The sequence below is a fragment of the Lontra canadensis genome, unplaced genomic scaffold (genome assembly GCF_010015895.1).
Source record: "Lontra canadensis isolate GAN:19392208 unplaced genomic scaffold, GSC_riverotter_1.0 scaffold16, whole genome shotgun sequence".
Classification (NCBI taxonomy): domain Eukaryota; kingdom Metazoa; phylum Chordata; class Mammalia; order Carnivora; family Mustelidae; genus Lontra; species Lontra canadensis.
The window spans coordinates 4,897,805-4,912,619 of NW_022631010.1; the positions used below are offsets into that span (position 1 = coordinate 4,897,805).

At 47.2% G+C, this 14,815-nt stretch overlaps 1 protein-coding gene across 4 annotated transcripts in view; it reads left to right on the forward strand.

Annotated features, from left to right (window-relative positions):
* The first annotated feature begins 238 nt into the window (after nt 1-238).
* PSMF1 (proteasome inhibitor subunit 1) overlaps nt 239-14,815 on the forward strand; it is a 46,666-nt gene continuing 32,089 nt past the window's right edge. For 3 of the 4 annotated variants that reach the window (XR_004382859.1, XR_004382860.1, XM_032859000.1), the window contains exons 1-4: nt 239-410; nt 3,187-3,330; nt 10,132-10,284; nt 12,028-12,110. Coding sequence is in view for 2 of the 4 variants with exons in the window: in XM_032859000.1 (XP_032714891.1) it covers nt 405-410; nt 3,187-3,330; nt 10,132-10,284; nt 12,028-12,110 (386 nt within the window). In the remaining 2 variants the exon portion in view is untranslated. Of the gene's footprint in view, nt 411-3,123; nt 3,331-10,131; nt 10,285-12,027; nt 12,111-14,815 lie in introns of those variants that run through there. The other variant, XM_032858999.1, reaches the window with a different exon arrangement.

Consider the following 14,815-nt stretch of genomic DNA (forward strand, 5'->3'; position numbering starts at 1 on the left):
CATCCATTGGGTTCCTGTAATGAACACTACTAATCATGGAGGGCTTCCTGGAGGAGGTGAGGTTGTTAGAATGATGCTAAGCCAAAAAACCAGAAGGCTTCCAGTGTGGAATAATTCCATCTCACTGCCCGTTTGGGCCCTGCCCCTCAGCTCACCTCTTCATGGTTTCCAGGGATACAGTTTCCAGGGAGCTTAGAATCCTCACATTGCTGTCACTTGGCAACCAGGAACTGGTGGCTGCAGCCACTGCTCATGTTCCTTTCATCATCTTGGGCCCTCGCCCTCATCTCTGGCATGGGCTCTGCCCTGCCCAGGTAGCGAGGGCCCAGCTGGGGAGGCACCTTCCACCTGCTTCCCTTCTCAGCCAATCACAGGCCTCACAGGGACAACTGAGACAATTTTCAATGGTGGTAAGTCCCCAGAGAGTGCTGGATGGACCAGGGGCAGGATATACACAAACCTCTTGTCCCAGAGGATCCTCTCGTGGGCTCTCATCCATGGAGGACCCAGAGGTTCAGGGGTGAATGGAACACAGTACTGGCCCAAAGGACACACAGCCCAGGGCAAGAGACAAAGCTTACCTCATTCCCGTGGCACACAGATGCTAGTATCTACTCCGTGCTGCCTGCTGGGCCACAGACTGGTGAAGGCATGGCTCACCCTTGGGAACGGGGTTGGGGGGCATGGCTGGGGAATAGCAGATGCCATGGTGTCCAATTCACTCCTTAGCAGGCACCTCTAAGCACCAAGGGCCACTTCCTCTAAATTGCGCAATTCCCTACCTGAGGGCTTTTCATGTTGGGCATGAAAGGCTTTCACGTTGGGCATCTCCTCCTCCAAGAAGCCCACCCTGACCTCTAGCCTGAATTAGATGCCTCTTCTGGGCTTGCACGGACCTCCAAGTATCCCTATGTCATGATGGTCTTCACACTGGGTTACCTTTGTCTGTAATTCTTTTATTTCTAGACAGTGGGCTCCAGAGTGGAAGGAACTATAGCTTGTTCACCTGGGTCTGGCTCACAGTAGGTACTTAGGAACAGGACCACCCCTGGGCAGCCGGCATGGCCATCCCTGGCAACACAGCCTAGGGAGGTTTAGCGGATGAATAAGTGAAGGAATGAGGGAACGATCGGTCAAATTTTCAATAACTGGACATTTAAAGTGTCTTAGGAGTCCACCAGCATTAACACAACCCAGAGTATGGTCAGCATGCCTGCACTCTACCGCAGGCGCTCAACTACAACTTCTGCAGATGGGATTCAGGAATCTGGGTGTCCTAGAAAAGTCCCAGGAATACAAAATGTGGAGTGATACAGGGCCAGGTAACAAAGTGAGTGGGGAACTGTGAAAGGGATGAGACTGACCCCACAAAGTTGGGCCCACACCAAAAATTCATTCACTCAGCATTCAACAAGTATATCCTGAGCCAGGAAGGACCTCAGGTGTATACCTGTGCACAAGACAGATGTGGCCTCTGTTCCCTTCTCACAGTCTAGTGAAAAGACAGTCGTTAAATAAACAAGCAAAGAGATACCTGCTAGAAGGTCAGGTTATGATTAATGCTTTGCAGGAAAGAAAGCAGGGTAAGGGAGGGATTAAAGGGTAGATGAGGTTATTTTGGCTGGGGGTCAGGGAAGGTGTCTGCTGAGGCCAATAGGAGGTGAGAGAAGGAGTCACTTAAAATTGAAGGAGCAAACCATGTGGGTGTATGGGGAAAGAGCATTCCAGGCAGAGACAGCAGTACATTCAGAGACCTGGAGAACCAAACATGTGGAAGAGGAAACCTGGTTAGGAAGCTACTGTATTAGTCCAAGTATGAGATGCCAGAGGCTCAGACCAGGGTGGAGGCAGTGAAGGCGGTAGGAAGTGGTCAGATTCAAAATACATTTTGAGGATAAAGTTGACTGGCTTTGCTTGTGGATCCGAGGTGGGCACAAGAGGATGGTGGTCCAGGTTATTGCAGCCAAGAGTGCAGGAGATGAGGAAAAAGTTAGAGGAGATGATGTCAGAGAGGTGAGTGGGGAGAGGGCACAGACCATTTGCAGGTTTCTGCAGACCATGGGGAGGACTTTACTTTCCCTGATGGGAGCCCCGGGAGGATTTTAAGCAGAGGAAGGATGTCATTTGGCTTGTGTCCTAACAGAATCTCTAGATGCAGAGTGTAGAACAGACTTTTGGGAGACAGAGATGAACTAGGGTGGTTCAGAAGCTGGTGCAGTCATCCAACTGAGAGATGATGGTGGCTTGCCACAGGGTGCTGACTGGGATGGGAAAACTAAATTAATTTGAGCAAAAACAAAAAGTGGATTTGAGAAATGTGTGGAAGGAATAACAGGTAGTAAAAATCACAGAGACAGGCAAATAAATGATTGAAATTTGGTAGTGGATTAGGAGCTCCAGCTCTGCCTGCAGCAGCTTTGTCTTCTTGGAGGAAGTGGCTTCAGCTCTCTGAGCTCGTTTTGTCATCTGCAAAATGGGGATGATAATGGAACATACCTCACGGAGTTGTGGATAGGGTGGTGTAAAGGTTTGGGCACCGGATCTAGCACATAAACGTTGTCCTGGGAGCCAGACTGCTAGGTTCTGGCACCATCTCGGCCACGCACTGGCTGGCTGTGTCATGGCGGTCAAATTCACCCTCTAGAAAATGGGGCTATCATTAATACCAACTTTATAGGGTCGGGTCGTGAGGATTAAATTAATGAGTTCAAGTAATGCATTGAGAATTACGTGCCAACTGCATAGTGCCAACTATTATGAATATATTTTAGCCGTATCTCATAAACTCTCTCGCCACAACATATGCCCACCCCGTTCTGAGGATGGGAAGTCTGTGGCTCAGAACAAGGTGGCCTCTCCTGGTGACCTTATTTAACGTCCCGCCTGTGGCAGTCGCTCCAGCTACCTGGAAAAGCAGGATTCCCGCTTGAAAGAGCCCCGCCCCCGCCCCGCCCCCGCCCCGCCCCCTGGTTGCCTGGCGGAACCCTTAAGTGCCCCGCTCTAGTTTCCAGCCGGCGCATTCGCCCTACTGAGCCGAATTGGAGCTACTTCCGGCGGCCGCGCTCCGCCCCCGGGCGTCTCCATTTTGGTTGCAGGTGGGCCTGGCGGAGTAGCCTAGGGAGTCATCAGCAGTCGCAGGGCTGAGTGCGCTCACCGCGCTGTGTCCCTTCCTTCCTCCGGCCGCAGGAGCCTGGGGTGCCCATGGCGGGCTTGGAGGTACTGTACGCGTCGGCGGCGCCGGCCATCACCTGCGCGCAGGACGCGCTCATCTGCTTTCTGCACTGGGAGGTGGTGACGCACGGCTACTACGCCTTGGGTGTCGGCGACCAGGTACTCCAAAGAGCGGGCCCGGGGCCAGGGTCGTGGGGGTGAGGTGTCTTCTGCCCGGATCCAAGGGCCGGAGCTCTGGGCCAGAGCACTTGACGCTCCCCCGCCCGAGTCCCGGCCCTGGGGCTCCTGGCACCTCCGACTTGGTGTGCGGGTCGGGGAGGTGCTCTGCTGGCCCGGCCGGCCCAGCACCCCTCACAACACAGCTGGGGCAACTTGATTTGGAAACTCAGAGAAGCTTGCTTCGGCACAGCCTGGCAGTCTCCCAGGCCAGGATCGTGTGGACCGACACTGAAACAGGGCTTAGCTCCCCTGGGCGCCCCTCACCTGCCTGAACTCCGCCAAGCTCCTTCCCACACAGCGGCGGGGGCGGGGGGGCGGATGGTACTCACTTGGGCTTCCACCGGATCATCTGAATCCAAGCGCGCTTATACCCGCAAGCTTCGGTCTGCTCCGCCCCACTCAGGGACCCTTCCTTCGCTCCTCAGCACGGGCCCAGAGAGCACACACACCTTTCACCTTTTACTGAAGGGCCCAGTGCAGCGCACTCAACCGCTGCCATCCCCAGCTCAGGTTCTGGGAAACCACCACCTTCCCGCACCGCCCCACAGGTACACCCTTGCACCCTGGATGTGAGAATCAGGTAAGGTTTCCTCCCCAACAGCTGACCCTACAGGGTCAGCCCGCCTCCCACTCTCCCATCCTCAGGCTCTGCCCCTCAGAGCTGGGGGGCGTGTCACACCCACAGATCCCCCAGGACTGCTGGGCCCTGCCTGCTGTGTAATTCTTTGGGGGGAAACTTTGTTCATCTTCCCTTTCCCTTGCCCATGACTTTCACCCTCCACAGCATCCTGCACATTAGCTTCCTGTGAGAACTGGGCCTGGCCCCCTTTCTGCCCCTTCAGTTCTCTTCTACTTCATCAGGGAAAATATCCTCCCAGCCACACACCCTACATACGCACGGGATTCCTAGCCTGCCCCTCACTGTCACGTTCTTCTCACCCTCAAAACCAGTACCAGCTCTGGGGAGTAGGGCATCTCATCTCACCCCTTGCATCTCTTATGGTGAGATTTTAACCTTACTCTCATTTCTCACTGCTTCAGTTCTCAAACTCCCTAATCCTTTCTTAGTTTCTCAGATGTACACCCAGTGTCTTAAGTTTTCCTCTCCTGACACGGAGCTTTAAGGATCCCTCCTCAAACAGTTTACACATCCTGAGCCCCGAGAGCCAGGCACTTCCTTCCACTCCCTGCAGCCCCATTCCTCTGTCCTTCAGAGCAGTGGGCAAAACAACCACCCCCTCTCATACTTAACGCCCACCGACAGGAGTCACATGAGAAGGATAAGAACTGTCATGGGTATTTGGCTTCCCTTCCCCCCGACCCAATCCCAGACCTCAAGTATCTCACAGGGACCCCAGATACACACTTAGCATCCCCCATCCCCACCCCTCTCCAGGCTCACACATCCTTGTTCCCTCTTGTAGAATCTAGGACTGGATATAAGGCTGAAAAGAAGGGGCCTCACACACACACCTGGAAGCAGGAACCGTGTTTTCCTCCCAGATAGCCCTGTTCTTGGCCTTTCTGCCCATCCCGCTCTGCATTCCACTTACCCTGCCTTTCAACATCTCAGGCCTTGGGACCCGGTAGAGATGGGGTCTCCACTCATGAGTGTTGGGCTCCTGCTCAGTGTATAGTGTCCCCAGCAGAAACTTTGTTTCCTCACTTGCCTCACTTCCCCTTTCCAATCCTGAATGACTCTCTCACTTGCCCCAGTCATTTCATTTCACCTTTGCCCGGTAAGTCCAGAAAGTGGACGTGTAGAATGGCACGGTGTGCAGTGGGATTTGAAAGGGGAGGAAGACTTACTTGTTCTTGCCCTTGGGGCTCGTTCATGGGCCCTCAGTTCCCCCCACCCCTTACCCTGTCCTTCCGATCTAACAGGTCTGCCCTGCTCTCTGCCTCTCATGGACCTCACCTTGTTTACTCCCAGCTAGCTACTGCTCTGATACCGTTGGAATCTCTCCCCTCCAACAGGAACTTGTTACCGAGGGCCTGTGCGACTCTTCTCTTCTCCCCGTTTCGCAGGGACATATCAGCACTGCAGGTCTGCTCCCACCACCTGTCCCTTCACACCCCTGTCTGAAGCTCTGAGTTGTTCGGACAGCTTAGGGACATCAGTTCATATAGGTCATTGCCTCCTTTGGCATCGTCCCCTTGCCAAATACTCTGGGTCCCAGTTTTTCAGGTGAAATGTGCAAAAAGAACACAATCTCATTTTAATACTGATTAAAAAGACATAAAAGATCCTTGACTGATTCCTAAAGGTCCATCTAATTCCACTCTGTTCATGGTGCCACTTATTGAGTTCATGCTGGCCAGAAAAAGATGCAGACCCCAGATGTCTGGCAGGAGGCCAGAGAGAGTGGGGAGGAGGGTTTTGAAAGGCACTGTCCACTGTCCATGTGTCCACCCCAGCGCTAAATCATGCACGCCTTCTGGGGCTGGGTGTTCGTATTGCTACTGGGTGTGTCTTTTTGCTTCTGTGCCCTTTCCCTGAAGAGCTGCTCAGGCTTGAGTTGCACTTGTCCTCCTCTGGCTTCTGCTGAGTCAGCTTCTGTGGGAGTAGAAGCCCTTTAGAGAGGCAACTATTAGTTTATTTAAGAGAGGGTTTAATTTTCTGGCCTGGGACCAGCAGACTGCTGAGACCAAGAGTATTTACCATGCTCTGAGAATATTTATGTTGCGTCTCCATCCTCCTCCTGCGCCCCATCCTTGTAGGGGTGATAAGGAGAGAGGAAGGTCCCAGAAGTATGTGCTTCATCATATAGTATATTGACTGTTAAATAGAAAGCTGAATTGGCTGTTTTTCTCTTTGATTTTATGTTGTCCTTTGCACACAGAGCAGTTGTGTATGTAAAACTTGGTTAGAAGAGCAGTGAGGCCACTGGCTTCAATAAAAATCCAGTATTTGAATTTGGATTACCTTTTTGGAGTCAGTACCACTCCTCCTAAGAGCTTTACAGAGGTGGCAAGGGGGTTAGGTGACAAGAGGTTATAGATGGTTATAGATGTAAGGTTGAGAATTTTGTTTTCTGTTGTAGGAATCTAAAGGTTATGACAAAAGAGAGGGAATGCCCAAAATGATCTGTTTGTGTTTCTTTGAGTGCATTTTAGCCCAGAAACCCAGGGATGAACCCATGGCCACTGAAGAATGCTGCCAGCCCCAGGACTGGGTGGACTAAGTGGACAACTATCTTTACTCTTTTGGGGCCAGTCTAGTGGATCTGGCTGGGAAAAATCCAGCCATATACCAAGCAACCAGGAGCTCTGAATGCCAAACCCAGCTCTGCATCTGGCTTACTGTGACCTTAAGCAGTTCTCAGCTCTTCTGAGCCCTTAAATTTTTCATCTGAGGGTATTAAACCACACAACCATATGCTTTGGCTACTTTCCAGTTGCAGCTTTCTGGGGGACCTGATATTTGATGTCAAGGCCCAGAGCACAGTTGAAATGCCAAATTTGGCCTGATATCACCAGGGCCAGTCCCTCTTGGTCCCACTGGTTTTCCCCGTATCAGGGCAGCCCTTGGGCTGGGACCATCAATTCGCCTGCAGCAAGAGGTATCGGCTTCACCTGACCCCAGAGTGCTCTCTTGCCCTAGAGGCCAGAGTCTGTGAAAGAGTGAGCCGACCAAATTATCTATATTCCAAGGAAGATTCTGGTGGGTCAAATGCTCTATGCAGAGGATATACACAGAAATTCAAAGGACTCTGACAGAACAAAGACAAGGCACATTATCAAAATCTAAACTTCCAAAGGAAACCTTGAATCCACTAAACCTGTTACAGGAAATGTACGAAGTTGGAGGTGAGGGATTGTTTCTCTTGGCAGACTGGTTTGAGTCCTTTCACTTTTGTTTTTCCTCACTCTCATTTCTTTGCTTCAGGCTTGTGAATTTCCTTGTCATCCTGCCAGCTTTTAAACCATGCCAGTTGCAACATCTTGAATTGTATTTGGGACCACTTCCCCCATTGGATTCCTGGGCACCAAGGGTGACCAAAGAGGAGAGGCCCCTCATTCTCCACTCTTGGCCTCCCATTGTCCTTGTTGTGTGTAAGGGCTGCGGTGCTGGACCTTTGTCTTTTGCTGTTGTTCTTCGTCTTTTTATTTTAAAGATATTTATTTATTTATTTGTCAGAGAGTGAGCGAGCGAGAGCGTGCACAATCAGGCAGAATGTCAGGTAGAGGCAGAGAGAAGCAGGCTCCCCACTGAGCAAGGAGCCCCATGAGAGACTCGATCCCAGGACCTTGGGATCATGACCTGAGCCCGAAGGCGGCAGCTTAACTGACTGAGCCTCCCGGGCGTCCTGGTTCTTCATCTTTAGTCCAATTCCTCCCAGCATATTCTCCTGAGTATGAAGATTCCCAATCCACTTTGCTTCGTGTTCAGCCATATAAGTAGATATCCATGAAAAAAACATACGGATTATTTTCATGTGTTTTAAAAATTTTTTACATAAATGGTACCAGGCTGTAAATAACATTTTTTCTTAACTTCTAAGAAAAATTTAAGTTCTATACATTTATGTGTGTGTGTGTATGAATATGTGTATATATATATACACATATAAATATAAATATATATACACATAAACACATACACACACACACACATATTTTTTTTTTTTAAGTAGGCTCCTAGCCCAGTTTGGATCCCAATGCGAGGCTTGTACTCATGACCCTGAGATCAAGAGATCAAGACCTGAGCTGAAATCAGGAGTCAGGCTCCCAATAGACTGTGCCATCCAGGTGCCCCTTAAGTTACAGTTTTTAAGTTGCATTTTAAGTTATATTTTTTACCCTGTGATGCTACACTTTGATCTAATTTGTTCCTTCTCACTTCTATATAGTATTCCAGCATGAGCATATTTTTTCATTTCACCTCCACTTTGGTATTCATGGCAAGGTTGTGATGTCTCCTGTGTCTTTGTGCATAGGGTCTCCTCCAGGAATGGAGGTTTGGGGTCCCTGGGTGTCTGCTTACCTGAGTGTACCATATGCTGCCAGACTCCTTTCCAGAGGGTTTGCAGCAGTGTAAGTGGCCACCTGCAGTGTCTGAGCGTCCCCATTGTCCCCACACCCACATGAACGAGGAATGGAGAAATGGATGACACCAGTGAGATGGGTGTGACGTGGAACCTCGTGGTTTCAGCCTGCACTTGTCTGAGTGCTGGTGAAATTGAACAGCCCTCTGTATACCATTATCTGCTCGTTCATATCTTTTGCCAATTTTTTCAAATGGGTTCCCAATTTTTATTGTTCGTTTTCCAGGCATTCCCTTAATGTGCTAGTTATCCATTCTTTTTCATCTGTGGCCATGGCAGACATCTCGTCCTGGCCTGCGGCTGCATGTTAATGTTGCAGTGTCTGTTGTTGAACAGAAGGTTTCAGTTTGGGGAACAGTCTCAAAGACAGTATTATTTTTCTTTCATGGATCTTGAGAGATCTTTCCCCACCTGGAAATTACTTTGTTACCTTTTCCTATAGAAGTAATTTAAAGATGATTTTACAAACTTTATAATGTGTAAAAGGGAAGTCCTAGGATGGTTTAAAAGGAAAAAGAAGACCTCACAACTCACAGGGATGCATTTTTACACCCACCAGGTGGGCACAAATTTTAAAGTTGGGCAGTGACAATGTCGCTGACCATACGGAACTATGAGGAGACCCCTACCGCATTGGTGGAAGTGTAAATCAGTACCTCTTCGGAAGACGGTTTGACTTTATCTTACAGATTGAAAGTTCTTTCTCCACACATACTCTGCAGAAGTTTATCCACCTGTGTACCAGCAGGTGTGTACACAAGTGTTCCTAGCAGCAGCATTTGTAACAGCGAACCTCTACACCTTTCACATAGGCGTCAACAAGTGAGCGTGTACCTGGCAGCTTGTACAGCACCACACCGCGTAGCTGTGAGCTGTGCTGCCACGGAGTGCTAGGTAGTGGACCGTGTGTGGTTAAATGTGTCAACACAGCGAAACCTCACAATCTCGAACCAAAAAGGAAGCGAAAAAGGTGATGCCGTTTCCATAAATTCAAACAGACCTGAAGCAATATATCTTTTAGGGTTGTGTATGTAGTAATACAGCTATAAGGAAAAGTAAAGACGTTTTTAGAAAATAACAGAGTGGCGATTATCTGTGAGAGGAGTAAGAGATTCATTAGGAGTACCTGCTTAAGGCGTTGGCAGTGGTGGTGGTCTGTTTCTGAAGCAGGAGGCACAGAGATGTGCACTGATGTTTTTTCTTGTACATGTGCTCCGTTGTGTGTGTGTGTGTGTGTGTGTGAAAACTGTCAGTCATTTGTGGGAATCCACTGCAGTAGTCTGGAGGGGAGCACACTAGGATCTTTTATTTTTTTGTCAACGCTTCGGTGCTTCTCTTGCCGATGGTCCTGAACTTAGTTCAGGTCCTGAATTTAGAAAAACAGTCTTGGAATTTCACAGCATCCCTTCAGGCGATTGGCTTTATTCTTGGCAGGGGGCTGGAGAGGAGATTCTTACCAAACCAAGGCTGCAGATTCTGGACAGGTTCCAGCGCTGGGTCGTGAAGGCAGTCAGCTACAACAGAGGGAGCACTGGAGCAGGAGTCCCAGACCTCTAACTTGGACATTTTATTTCTCTTGACCTCCATGTCCTCATCTGTGAAATGAGTAAATGGGATTAGGTTATCTCCAAGGTCCTTCATACCTCTGTGTTCTGAGGTTGTGATCTTCCTCTCAACCTCGGTGTCTTCTCAGCCAGGTCCCAACGATAAGAAGTCAGAACTGCTGCCTGCCGGATGGAATAGCAGTAAGGACCTGTATGTCCTCCGGTATGAGTCTAAGGATGGGTCCAGACAGCTCCTCGTGAAGGCGGTCACCATGGAGAACAGCATGATCATCAATGTGCTGGTGAGTCTCAGGGACATGTTGGCACCTGCTGGTGGGAGCGGACATTGGGATCACCTTTGTGCAGCCCATTTAACAGTACAGATTAAGAGCCTTAAATGTTTGTGAGGACTTTACCCAGTGACCCTACTTCCGGAACTAAGACAGGAATCCTCCATATAGAAAAGCTTTGTGCTCAAAGATGTTCACCTTCTGGTATTACCAAGGGGGGTACTTCATCACAGGGGAATGATTATGTAAATGATTATGCAAATCATCCTTTCGATGACACCAGGGAAGGAAAAAAGCTTACTGTAGGCCCAAGCAGGGGCTACTTTTAGTTCTTTAGATAAACCTAGCCCTCTCCTATCCTAGTGCCCTTACATGTCTTATTTCCAGGGATGGAAAACTCTCCCCACCACCGTGGGCTGCCTCACACACACCCTCCTCCCTTCAGCTCCTGCGGATCCCTTCTCATTTTTCACTTCCTCAAGAAGTGTAGTTCTGCCTACCTAGTCTTCACCTGCCAGAAAAATCTAAATTATGCCTCTCTACTTCATCATTTTATTTCCTTGCTGGTCCTGACCACAGTTTGTAATTATATACTTAGTTGTCCTTTGATTTGATGTTTATCTTCTGCTGCTGGACTCTAAGCCCCCCAAGGGCAGTGACTCTCCTGTTAAGTTAGTCTTTGTTGTCTCTGTGTGCTCATATGAAAGTAGCATGCAGTTTGTATTGCACTGTACCTGCCTTTTTCACTCAATATATTTTGGGGGTCTTTACATGGAAATGCATGTAGATACACCTTATTCATTTTAACTAGTATGTAGTATTTTATAGTACCATAATTTATCCCTTTCTGGTTTTTTTTCCCCTTATTTAAATTCAGTTTAGTTAACATATGCTGTATTTTTAACGTATGCTGTATTATTATTTCAGGGGTAGAATTCAGTGATTTATCAGTTGTGTATAACACCCAGTGTTCATTACATCACATGCCCTCCTTAATATCTGTCTCCCAGTTACCGTATCCCCCACTGACCTCCCCTCCAGCAACCCTCAGTTTGTTCCCTGGAGTTAAGAGTTCTTATGGTTTGCCTCTCTCTCTGTTTTTATCTTATTTTTCCTTCCCTTCCCCTATGTTCATCTTACCCTTTCTGTTTTGACAAAGACTTAGATCGTGTATCAGACAGAGTTCTTAGTTATAAATAACAAAATTCCCTTATGTTACTCAAACAGATGTGGTTTATTAAAAGAACTGGGATAGCCATTGAATTGTTGGGAGGGCTGGAGAAACAGGTTTCAAGGCTGGGCTTTCAAGACAGTGCTCACAAGCACACCATGAAAACCACTGCCGCTGCCACCGCCCCAGGCATGAGGTGCTGGCTTGGGCTGTGGGCCCTGGAGCCCCTTCTCAGGAGCTGCCCATGCCTCTGCTGCTGCCCTTGTGAGCAAGACATCTACCCTTTGTTGGGCCTGCTTTTCCATGTTGCCCACCTCCAAGTCAAATATGTGCATCCATTTGACACGTCAGTGATATGACTGTGCCCAGGCTGCAAAAGAGCCTGGCAAGTAGGTTTACTGGGCTCAGCCTCAGAAAGCTCTAAATCAGAGCAGACCCCAAGCACTGGAAGGGTATTCCACATATTACAGACATTCCTGGTATGTTCTTTGTGTATGTATATTTCTTTAACCTGAATATTTAACTCTTTTCCCATTAGCCCAGAAATATCCCCAGTCTCTCGTTTTCTGTTTTCATTTTTCTAGGAAAGTGGGTCACAGCAGGTATCAGATTTGACCCTGAATTTGGATGATTATATCGATTCAGAACACCTGGCTGACTTCCACAGGTACTTCTAAGTGATGGCTTTTCCTTGGGAAAAAGAAGAGAGAAAATGGAATGGGGTGGAGAAGTCCAGAGAGTCAAGAAAGGTTAATAAAATGATCTTTGTCTTCTGGGCACAGTCACTTCCAATACTAGGTCATGAAGGCAGTCAGCTACAAGGCAGGAAGCAGTAGAGCAGGAGTCTGGAGACTAGGTCTCAGACCTCTAACTTGGACATTTTATTTCTCTTGACCTCTGTGTCCTCATCTGTGAAATGAGGAAATGGGATTAGATTATCTGCAAGGTCTAAATTCTCTTTTCTATTTTTAACTTAAGAGAAGATTCACATGGGAAATGCTACGTGAAGTACAATGATAGAAGCGAGGGTCCACAAGTGCTGCAGTGGCTCCAGGGGAGAAGTGGAGTCAGGCCAGTGGGGTCAGTTACAGTGGGCTTCTGGAGAAAAGGTGTGCCTACCTCTACCTCCAACTTTTTCTTTTAAATGAGTTTTATTTTTTAGAGCAGCTTTAGGTTAACAGCAAAATCGAACAGCTAGTGCAGAGTTCCCATGAATACCTCCCCCTCCACTCCCACCTCCACTATCAGCATTCTGTCCATTTGTTATAATGGAAGTACCTGCATCAGTACACGTTCTCACCCGCATTCCATGGTTTACATTCAGGTTCATTGTTGGCAATGTGTGTGGGAGTGTTTACTTTTTTTTTTTTTTCTTTTTTAAGATTTTATTTATTTATTTGAGATAGAGCAAGTGAACAAAAAGGTGGGGCAAAGGGAGAGGAAGAAACAGGCTCCCCACCGAGCAGGAAGCCCGATATGATGTGGGGCTTAATCCTAGGACCCTGGGATCGTGACCTGAGCTGAAGGCAGACATGTAACCAACCGAGCCACCCAGGAGCCCTGAACATGTTTCTGTTTGTAAGAACCTGCCCTGCTGTTTTCCATGGTGGCAGTACCATTTCACATTCCCACCAACAATATCTGAGCGTTCCTGTTGCTCCACATCCTTGTCAGCATTTGGTGGTGTTAGTTTTTCAGATTTGGCTATTCTAATAAGCGTGTAGTAGTATCTTGTTTTAATTTACAGTTCCCAAATGACACACGACTTGGAGCGTCTTTTCGTATGCTTATTTTTCGTCTGCATATCTTCTTTGGTGAGGTGTTTATCTAGATCTCTGGCCCATTTTTAATTGGGTTGTTTATTCTCTTGCTGTTAAGTTTTAAGAGTTCTTTGTGTATTTTGGGTAATGATATTTTATCATACATGTTTTGCAAAGATTTTTTTCCCTGTCTGTCTTATTTTCTCATTCTCTTGACTTTATTTTGAAATTTGCTACTCCACAGAAAAGGTGGTTTGCAAAAATATGGTGAATGCCCATATGTCTGTCAACTAGATTTACCAGTGTTTAATGTTTTACCACATTTGCTTAATCTTTCTGTGTGCTCTTCTGTTCTTGAACCAGCTGAGAATTATCTCCAGACTTAGTGAACATTCACCCCTAAATACTCCAGCAGCATCTTTATCTCCTTGTTCAGATGAGGGCGTCCTCCTGTATGACATTAGCACATGGTCACACTCGGGAAGCGTAGCGCGGACGCAGGAGTATCACTGAATATGCAGTCCATGCTGATATTTCTGCTGTCATCCTGGAGTGTCCTTTATAGCTAGTCTTTGGGTTTTTTGGTTTTGAGGGTTCTTTCTTACCCAACCAAAGATCTTCATGGCCTTTTAATTCCCTTGAATCCAGAACAGTTTCCTAGATGTTTGTTTTCCATGGCCTTGGTATTTTCGAAGACTCCAGATCCGTTATCATGTAGAATGTTCAGATTGTTTCCTAGTGATCAAATTTATTAAGTTATTTGCTCATCATTTGATTCAGACTGATCATTTTTGACAAGAACATTGCATAGATGACACTGTGCTCTCCTCAGTGTCTCACTTCAGGTGCAGACGTCTGTCTCATTGACTCTGTTCAGTTTGATCACTTGGCGATCACTTGGTGTCTGCCAACTTTCTCCCTGGTAAGGGTGTCTGTTTTCCTTTATGTTTAATAAAAGTCATCTGCAGGATTATACCAGCAGACCGTGAGTACTCTGCTTCCTAGCAGTCTTGGCATCTATCCATGATTCTCGCCTGAGTCCGTTATTACAGAGATAAATATAAGACAGTAATTTTCTGTCTTAATCATTCTTTTTACATTTATCATCATTTAAAAAAAAAGTTTTTTCCTGTCTCCTTTATTTTTATTTTTTTTAAATAAATAGACTTAAATGTAGACTTAAAGTTTCTTTTTTATTCTAAGTTATGGTCCATTTCTGTCATTCTTTGGATGCCCAGTGGGAACCCGTTAGGCTGCCTTCTTTGTCCTTTTGACATGTACCCATCATTCATAGAGCGTTTCATACTTTCTGACACAGTAAGATGTCCCCGCCTCACCCTGTAATTTTCTTGCCCCTGCCTTGAAATCAGTTGATTTTCTAAGGAGCCATGATTTCTGTTAGTGGGGAATCATATTTAAAAACCAGAATCTGAGCCCTGAATATGCTCATTAATACTAAGGATGTCATTGCTTCCAGGCCCTTTCAGTGACTGAATAGAGCTTAGAATCTTTTTCCTTAAAATCTTTTCTGAAATTTTAAAGTGATGTTTTCATTTTTAATCTAACACTATGGGATTCTTACTCTTTTATTCTGTACTTTAGCTCTCTTCTG